The sequence below is a fragment of the Molossus molossus genome, unplaced genomic scaffold, assembly GCF_014108415.1.
Source record: "Molossus molossus isolate mMolMol1 unplaced genomic scaffold, mMolMol1.p scaffold_m16_p_1, whole genome shotgun sequence".
Classification (NCBI taxonomy): Eukaryota; Metazoa; Chordata; class Mammalia; order Chiroptera; family Molossidae; genus Molossus; species Molossus molossus.
Window position 1 is genome coordinate 56,471,747 of NW_023425344.1, and position 9,815 is coordinate 56,481,561.

The 9,815-nt window shown below is 48.1% G+C and overlaps 1 protein-coding gene across 1 annotated transcript; it reads right to left on the minus strand.

Annotated features, from left to right (window-relative positions):
- Positions 1-2,492: 2,492 nt before the first annotated feature.
- SOWAHB (sosondowah ankyrin repeat domain family member B) lies at positions 2,493-4,862 on the minus strand. The gene has a single exon (XM_036246120.1). It carries the CDS (start codon positions 4,860-4,862, stop codon positions 2,493-2,495), a length of 2,370 nt encoding a protein of 789 aa, XP_036102013.1.
- Positions 4,863-9,815: the final 4,953 nt, after the last annotated feature.

Here is a 9,815-nt window from a genome sequence, read left to right on the forward strand (position 1 = left end):
GGGACTGTGTTCTAACCATTGAGCAATCAGCCAACACCAGTGCTATGCAAATCACACATTGAAGCAGAAGTTAAGAATGTGGTAGAACCAACAAAGCTGGTTTCTTTGGAAAGCCAGCATCATTCACAAAAAGATTCCTGGCCTCAGTGAAGCCCTTTCTGATTTCCCAGCCCAAAGGAATCTCTCCATTGAAATACTCTGGAGCATTTAATTTTATACTTACAACACTTTGACTTTTTCCCCTTGAATTATGATTGTTTTGTGCTCATTCCTAGTACCACCTCTTTTCTCTCTGCCTCATTTTAAAAACTTATATTTAATATAATACAACTTTAGAAGACACCTTGGGAGCAAGATAAGGTATAAATCACTCAACAAGAAATCCTGTTAGATTTTTAAGTTTCAAGAAGGAAGAGGTCAGTCCCACTCACCTATATAAATCTCAAAGCACTAAGCAAAACATATTTGTTGAATAAACTGAAGTAGTGATAAAAATATGGTAAAGTAAAAACATTTGATGGCTTTTAAAAGAAGTTGATATTTTTGTAATTTTTTTCCCTTGAGAAACACCTATTTACTAACATAATTGCATAGATCTTTTTTTTAAATTTTCATCTCTCCTAACCATGGCTCCACTGTCTGGGGTTGTCGCTATTTTTTCTTTCTTTTTAAATCTTCACCTGAGGATATGTTTTTATTGATGAGAGAGAGAGAGAGAGAGAAAGAGAGAAAAACATCGATGTGAGAAACATTGATTGGTTGCCTCTTGTATGTGCCCTGACTGGGGATCAAAACTGCAACCTTGGTATGTTGCCCTGACCAGGACTTGAACCTGCAACCTTTTGATGTACAGGACAATGCTCCAGCCAACTGAGCCACCCAGTCAGGGATGTCCCTATTTTTTCTTGATTTGATTTGCCATAGTTTCAACCCTTGTATAGATCTCTTTGAAAAAATAACCCTTATATTTCTTTACTATATCTATTTTTTAATGTTTTTAACAGAACAGAGATATGTTTATTTCAGCAAAATTATAAAGTAAAACTACAAACAAAAATATTTGACATTCACTGAGACAATTTTGTAAAGAAAGTTAACCATAATCAGCATAAATATAATAAGTTATAAAGATTTGTTGACATTTTAATGGGGGGTGGATAACTAGAAGAAATACAAAAATACTTTAAAAATATAGCATCATTGCCACAGCACATGAAAACATGTCCATAGACAATTAACGATTTCCACTTGGACAGAGGATTTTTCAATCCTCTTTGAATTTACACTCTGAAATCTTGACATTGTCCTTTCACGGACTCACAGAGATCAGTCCTGTCACAAGCAATTAAGAGGAGCACTTCCTGTTAGATATACAGCACTTCAGGCTAATATTTAATCTTAATTGGCAACAAGTTTAGTGCAAATGAAATTATATTTATCAACTTAGAAAATTCCTGGTGGGGAGGCAGCCACCTCTTAACCCTTATTGCTTCCCCAAAGTGAAATCCTCTCTCTCCTTTCATGAGTGTGAACACTGGCCGTTCAAACCTATTGAAAACTACTAATGCTAATTCTACTGTTTGTGACATTGGGAGTTTCCATGAAAGCTGGTTTCAGCCACTAGGCAAATGAGCCAACAGTGTTTACATTAGGAAAGTTTCCCTTAGGTTGATTTAAAAAAAAAAAACAAAAAACAGAACCTGAACATCAGTCATAACTGGATCTTACCCAACAGATCCTCTGATCGTGGAGAAGAAACCCAAAGGAGTTACTAATCATTTCATGCATTAGCCTCCACAGGTTGCATCTAAAGAAAGACCAGGACAGAAATGAGGAATCTCTTAAATCAAATTCTACTCTTACTGATTTGAATGGGAAAGGAAGGGGGGAGGAATGGAATTAGGGAAGGAGGGTGGGAGGAAGAAATAAGGAAAGGAAGGAAGAAAGGGGAAGAAGAAAAAAGAATGAAAGAAGAAAAAGATAAAATAGAATGAAAAAAGAAAAGAGGAGCCATCCAATTTCAAATCTGGTGCTTTCCACTCTCAGCCAAATTTTTCTCCAAATGAATAGAAGCCAGAGAGCTACCAGCCAAAGAGCATTTTGTTGGCGCTTCATCAATTCCTGGAAGTGCCTCCCTCTGGTTAGGCAGCTGTCCCCTCTCTAGCCAAGCCTGGTATTGCTGCTTCAGAAAACAATGTGGCTTACTGTGCCCAGATCCAAGGTGGCAAGGGAAGAGGAAGAACACCTGCTGGGTTTCAAGCACCTGGCTCTGCCCCTGTAGAGGTTTCACTGGTCCAAGGAAGAGCTGTCAGAAAGCTTGAATGACCCCTGATACCCACAATGAGCTGACAAAAAAATCCAGGCAGGCCAACACCAGGCAGGCCATCTCACTTGATCTCCCTCTTTACCAATTCCTCAGCAATTTCTCTATCCGCCCTAAGTTCTCCCACTGAGTTGCTCAAGGATGGGGGTGCAGTGAGGAGAGGCCCACCTTAATCACTGTACTCTTCTCTTTCCTTTGGAGTGGGGAATTTCTCATATTGGTTGGACAGTTTCCATTTGTTGTGCTGACTTTTGAGTAGTGCAGCAAAAGAAGTCTTTCGGGTGATATTTCTAGATATTTCCCGGCTCTGGGACTTCCTGGTGGGGGAAGAGCTGCGGACTAAGGGATAGACAGGAAAAATAGGCTTGCCCCTAGGGGCTCCCAGGAGCTGCCATATTTCCCCAGAGGTATTACTGGTCAGATACTGCCATGGCTTCTTCCCACTGCTGTCCCGGACATTCACCCGAGAAGCCAACCTTTGCACTAGCAACTTCATGACCCCCTGGTGGCCATGAATGGCTGCAAGGTGCAGAGGGGTGTACCCACCACTGGACTTCACATTTACATCAAGAGCAATGCCTGCTTTCTGGGCACTGGAGATGAAGTCCTGAAGGGCCCCGAGGTCACCATGTTTGGCTATCCAGTGCAAAGCAGTGTACCCAGTTAAGAAGTCCTTGTGCAAAGCCAGCTGGGGATCCTCCAAAAACAAAGTCAACACACGAATCCAAGAGCCAGTGGCAAGCTTCACAATCCATTCATGCTCCCTAGCATCTAGGGGGACCAGAGAGGACTTGTGCTCAGGTCTGTGTGGGACCAAGGCTGCAGGCTCCTGCCTACCTGGGGCCCACAAACTGTGTAGCCAAACCCTCTCAGCAACAGCAGCCTTTATGTCAGTAGGTTTCGGTGTCAAAGCAGCATCCACCCTGGGGTTCGACACTGCTCCTGCCTTGGAGGTTTTCCTGGACCGTGGTGGGCGCCGGCTCTTTTTCAGCAAGTCCTCCTCAAGACATTCCTCATCGGAGGAGGAAAATTTGGCTCTCCCTGCCTGAGAGCTCAATCTGAGGGATCTCCTTAACTTGGGAGCTGGCCAGGGCCAAGGTTCCTGGGGGTGGCCTGCAGGACCATTAGCCCCGTTTGGGACCTGCTGAGAGGTATGACCTTCCCCTCCGTTCCTGAGACCTTGAGAACTCTTGCTGGAGCCGCCCTCCTTCAGAGAAAGGCCACCGGTTGAATTCCTGAGTTTTCTCCAATCTGAGGCTCCCAGGGCACCGTGCTGCCCCTCTTCAGAACCCCCAGGGGACTCTTTGGGTCCACTGCTGCTCTCTTCACTGCTGTGGCTATCCTGGTCCACAAAGTCATCCAATTCTTGAAGGGAGAGCTGACAACGAATGCTACGAAAGACTGTCACTGGAGGGCTTTCGGGCCAGGATTCGGGAACAACAGGAAAGAGAGAATTAAGGGAAAGAGAGGGGTCTAAAGGCGCAGATTTAGGTTCTGAGACCCGGAAGTCCAGATCCAAAGGGAAGTTATCTGGCAGCACTGACCAGGCTCTGATGGGGCCCTGGTCCCGGGCCTCGGGCATGTGGGGATGTCTGGCTACCCAATCTCGAGTGCGTTGCTGCTGCTGCTGCAGCGTAGAATAATGCAGATCGCCCGGGGTCAACAATGCAGGCGGGTCTCCAGGAGGAGGAGGGCGGGACAGGAGGGCAGGCAGGGAAGCTCCGCTCCCAGTAGCCTCGACGGTTGGAAGAGGCGAGAGGGGCGCAGCGGGCAGCTGTGCGGGCTCAGCGGGAGCGCTTTCCCGCTCCTGCCAGGGAGCCCGGAGGTCATCGTGCGCAGCCGGAGCCCGCGCCGGCTCCTCCCCAGCGGTGGCGGGGTCCGGGAGTGCACCTGGCAGCGGCTCGCCCGGGAGTCCCCCTAGGCCGTTCTGGAGACATTCCCAGCTGCCGCGGCCCTGGGTCTCCGCCGCCGGGCACTTTGCTCCGACCTGGGCAGCTGCCGCCACAGCCGTGGACCCCGGCGCCCTGGGGCTGGAGCCGCGTCTTCGCCCGCCTCCTCCCCCGGCCGCCTCCCGGGCGCCGCTGGCGGGGAGTCCATTGCAACCTGGATCAGCGGCTGGGGCTGCGGCACCTGCTGGCTCCTCCTCCTGCTCCTTCTCGTGCCGCCGCCGCCGCCTAGACTGCTGCTGCGGCGGCGTCTCCCCTTGGCGCGCGTCTCGCGGGGAGCAGGGCGCAGCTCCCCCTGCAGGGGCGGCGGCCGAGGGCGGGTCGCAAGGTCGCTGCAGCCCCTCCTCCCCTAAAAGTTCCCTGTACCGCTTCTTGAGTACTACGTACTTGGTGCCGTCGGGGTCCTGGCGCACTGCGGCGACCGAGTTGACAAAGCCCTTGAAGAGCTCGCGGCGGCGCTGGTGCTGGCGGGGGGACGCGTCCGGGTCTCTGAGAAAGCTCTTGAAGTGGCTCAGCAAGGCGGCGTTGGTCACTTGGCCCCCGGCCTGGCACAGGAAGTCCAGCAGCGCCTCCTGACTCAACTCCCGGGCCATCGCTGCCTTGTCCCCTGGCCTCGGGGTGTCTGTGTTTCTCCCTCCCTGCGCTCTGCCCCGCCAGCCGAAACCTTGGCTAGTCGAGTGTCACCTGCACCCGGGGCGGCGCCACCCGCCTCCATCAGCCGCGGAGGCTGGCGCGACTTGCAGCCCCCGAACGCGCCAAGAGGGCCGCAGGTCCCGGGGGAGAAGCCCCCCGGCTGAGTCCCTGCGCGCAGCCGGGTGGGAGAGGGCGTCTCTCAAGCCGCCTCCCAGGCCGCCCCTGCGCGACGCCGGCCTCTCCCAGAGAGTCGCCGCAGCGAAAGTTCCCGGGATAGGTCGGAGTCGGTTTCACCTGCGCTCTGGCAACGCCTCCTGCCTGGCCCTGGGGGAAGGGCCCGACCCGCCTCCTCCGGTCCCTGCCCCTCCGCCCTCCGAGGTCTCCCGGACCTGTGCCACCCATCCCCGATGAGTCAGGCTGGTCCGAGCCAGGGGAGCGCCCGTGGGTGAGGCGCGAGGAAGCGGGAGCCGGCCGCGAACCGCTCTGCAGACGCGCAGCCGCTCGCGGCCGGGGAAAAGGAAGGCAGGTGAGCGGCCGGCCGCTCCTTTGGATCTGGGCCACGTAGGAAACGAAAGCGATGGAAGATCCGTCCCTGCTCTCTCCTTGAGCTGCATAAGTAATGGCTGAAGTCGATGGGTGGGGAAAAGGTGCATATTAACCAGCATTTTGCGGTCTCTCTAAAAGGTGCCTTTCTTTATCAATGCAGTGGGGTAGTAATTTCAGATTCCCGGAGGTCAGGGGAAATTGATTTTGCCCCAAACAAGCCTCTCTTGATCGGGAGATACAGCCTAGGTATCGACTCCAAGGGGTCCAAATACACCCACGTCTGTACTGAAAAGAATAATCACTCTGAAGTTTACAGGTTGGTTTCGGCCTTTCCTTTTCCTTTGTGATTGTCTCACGTTAAGATGCAGGGGAGCCCTGGCCGGTTTGGCTCAGCGGTTAGAGCGTCGGCCTGCGGTCCGGAGAGACCGGGTTCGGTTCCCGCTAAGGGCATGTACCTCGGTTGCAGTTTGTCCCCGGCCCTGGTTGGTCGTGCGGGTGGCAGCCCCTCGATGTGTCCCTTTCATGTCGATGTTTCTCTCTCTCTTCCTCTCTCTCCCTCCCACTCTATCTGTACAAAAAAAAAAAAGGAAAAATGTCCTCCGGTGAGGATAAAAAAAAAAAAAAAGATGCAGGAGAAATTGGTTTGACAGTTGATTTGCCCCAGCAGTCAAGTGACCAGGAATTATGTCTTGACAGTTAAGGTATTTGATGCCAGGTGTTTACTTTGCTTTTATTTTCTCTAAAATTTGTGAACCAAAGGAAATTTTGTACATCTCTTTTGTGTTGGCTTAAGTAAAGTTGTCTTTCCCCTCTGAATGTAAGGTCTCCCCGACACATCCAAAATGTTAAGCATGTTACAGAATGGCCTGTTTGACCCCACTGCTCCAAACATTAGAATGTCCCTAGATTGTAATTCTCCATCCAGAGGCTGTAAACTGCCTAATTCAAGTCCAGTTGTAACTAGAGATACCTTTTTCATTGGCCTCTTCAAGACAGTAGAATTAAACTTTTCCTAACAGCTGCTTTCCCCTTCGTTTTATTTGTCCCTATGTTGGTCCTGATCTTTCTTTTATTGAGATCCTTGAGTAGAGGTCCTGTTTCTTTACTGTTTTTATTCCGGAGTACTTTCATTGTTTTATCTACTCACCTATCTGGCCCCATGCCCTCCCCTGTTATTTTCTTAGCTGTCTTTCCATTTCTTTCAGTCATCATGTCCTTGTTACCCTTACCCCAGATGGGACCTGCAAGTCTATTTCTTTCTTTTTTTTATCCTCACCCGAGGATATTTTTCCATTTTTTGTACAGATAGAGTGGGAGGAAGAGAGAGGAAGGGAGAGATAGACAGAAACATCAACATGAAGGGACACATCGAGTGGCTGCCACCCGCACGACCAACCAGGGCCGGGGACAAACTGCAACCGAAGTACATGCCCTTAGCGGGAACCGAACCCGGGTCTCTCCAGACCGCAGGCCGACGCTCTAACCGCTGAGCCAAACTGGCCAGGGCTGCAAGTCTATTTCTTGAAATCCTGTGTCAGTTCTATGTATTTCCAAGTGTAAAGATTTTGTTTTCTCCTGCCCTGTCATTTGCCACTCTTCTTGCCTATACTGACCGTCATCTTTCCACTTTCCTTCTTTTCTCTATCATTTCTGATTGTGTCACGAGTCCCTGTCCTTTCTGCCAAGGGAAGGTATTGAAAGTATGTTGGCCCCACAATTGTCAACCTGTTTTAGCATAAATCAGTCTAAGTGATGGCCATGTAGGCCACATTAGCTAAAATTTATTTTAAGTCCACAACAGTAACTGGTACTTTTCTGTGAATGAATTGGAATCTTTAACTTTGTTATCTAGGTCAGAAAGAAGAACTGGGAAACATTTTTGTCTATTTTTGGAATTTTCTAGATCTAAACCCAGTACTGGGTTGAGAGAGGGATAGTGGATTCCACTGATGTGGAACATTAGCTTCAAGCTTTTAGGAGGGTTGTTAAAATAAAGGTTTTGTATTAAACTTCAGCTTCCTTTTGTGTTTATTTCCTGGTGTTTCATCTTGTCTTGGTGGGACGGAGAGGTGTGTCCACACCTAGGGCAGGAAATCAGGTGAATGATTTATAGTGGCAAGTGGAAAGAACCCCCCTTTAGTAATCTTCAAAACTTCTGGTTAAAAATAGTGTTTTGTGGCAAGAGGACTTGAAGCACTTAGAACTAGGGAGAAAGGAAGGGGTCATCAAGAGCATGATTGTTGAGATGAGAGTATCTTTAGTTGAGGTGAAATTAGTAGGTGTGGAGGAGCAGAAAGGAGGGGAACAAAGAAAAAATGCAATTGCTTTAGATTTCTGGGTGCCCAGGTGGTTTAGCATTCAAACCTTCTCTCCTCCTTTTTCTCTCTTGGTTAAGGGGATGGTCAATTAGAATGTTTTCCACCTTATTTTAGGGAGAAAATCTCCCCCTTCGAGTACTGTTCACTATTTCCAAAAATATTTATGGCGTGTCCATGTCATCCTGGCACTATTGAAAATGGTATAAAGACGAAAACATACTCAAGAACTCACTATTTATTGGGTGCAATTAACAAGAGAAATGGCCCAAACCTGTGTGTTAAGTGACTTAACAAAGATGTGCACCAGATGCTGGAGAGGTAGTGCATAAGGGAAGAATCCTGGTTCAGCTTGGGGATTGGAACAATTTTCCAATAAGAGGCAACTCTGGGTAGAAGAGGTGAGGAAGAGGCAGAGGAAACAGGGTGCAGAAGCCCGAAGTTGTGGCTCAGCATAGTGTGTTTGGAGAACTAACTGCCAATAGATCCACATGGCTTTAAGAAAGAGGGTGTTTGTGGATGTGCTGGGAAGGAGACTGCAAAGTAGGAGGGAGTCAGATGATGAATGAGGGGTGGGAGGGGAGCCTTTGAAGAATTTTTGGGAGGGTAGTGACCTGACCAGATTTGTACTTTAGAAAGATCATCCTGGAAGTAAGTGCTGGTTTGGAATCATGACCCATATTAATGAGTAAAAAAGCACATTGCCGAACAATAGTGTATTTAATCAAATCTAAGACACCGTTCATTTTATGGTACATATTGGTTTCAGAGATGATAAAATATATTTTAAAAATTCCTCTTAAAGTAGAAGAAATACAGCATGTTTATACAGCATGTTTACCAAGATCCTATTTTTAGGAAGAAAAGTATGTATGTATCTAGGAGTAAGATTTGAGGAATGGATGAGGGGCAACTTTAACCTTTTTAAAAAATAGTCTTATAAGCTGTTTTGTAATAAGAGCATATTACTTTTTTAGCTTGAAAAAAAAAAACACTAAAGAAAATAAAAGATATAAATGAATAACAATGTCAAAAAAATAAAACAAACAAAAAGCAGTATCAAATCTTTAGGCTGGAAGAGGGAGATGAAGCTGCCGGCAGGCAGAACAGTCGGAAATTACTGCGAAGATTCAGAAAAGGCCTACAAAGGGCTGAGTTCAGCAGTGTCGGAGACCGGGAGGTGAGCAGGTGGATTGAACAGCTACTTCGTGGGCGAAGTCCATGGGTTTGCAGCCGGAGGAGCCCCGCGGTGAGGAGCAAGCTTGGCTTTTCTCATGTGTCTGGCCTGAGCTGCTGGATGGCTGACTGTTACCATCTACGAGTATAGAAAATATAAACCAGAGTCGGTTTTAGAAATGGGAAAGATGATACATTCAATGTGGGGCGTATTAAGTTTGAGACACCTATAGGCCATAAAAACAGGACTGTCTGCCGGTTGGATGTTGGTTGGGTGTCCTCCCATGTATCAAGAGGTCACCTGTTGGATTCTGGTTGGGGCATATGCCCTGGTTGTTGGAGGCAGCCCATCGATGTTTCTCTCTCTCTCCCTCTCCCTTCCTCTCTAGAAATCAATAAAAACATTTTTCAATAAAACAGTAATGTCTAGAAGGCAATGTAGGTTCGAGGCTCCAAGAATGTATGACATTAGCATATATAAATGGTCATTTAAGCCACAGGCAATGATAAAATTGCTTAGAAAGAGATATACAGGCAGTGGGAAGGGAAGGGGTGTAGGGGAAATCCACATTTACCAAAGAGAAAGAGGAAAAGAAACCTATTAGGGAGACTCAGGAGCAGCTGGAGGGGAAGAGGAAGCCCACTGAGCAGGGTACCACAGAAGTCCAGAGGCAGAGGAGAAAAGCTTTCTAGAGAGGATGCCAAGTTAGATAAGAAGTGAAATGTGACCATAGCCAGTTAGGTCACTGAGGCCTGGTCTGGAAGAGTTCCAGGAGAGTGGTGAGGACAGAAGTCAGGCTACAGAGGGGTGAGGAGTGAGTGGGGTTAGGGTAGGGTGAGAAAGACTTGATCACGAAAGGAAAGAGAAAAGATGAT

What these genes read in the sequence shown, in the direction of transcription:
- SOWAHB (XM_036246120.1), bottom strand. Translation starts at nt 4,862, where the DNA reads ATGGCCCGGGAGTTGAGTCAGGAGGCGCTGCTGGACTTCCTGTGCCAG.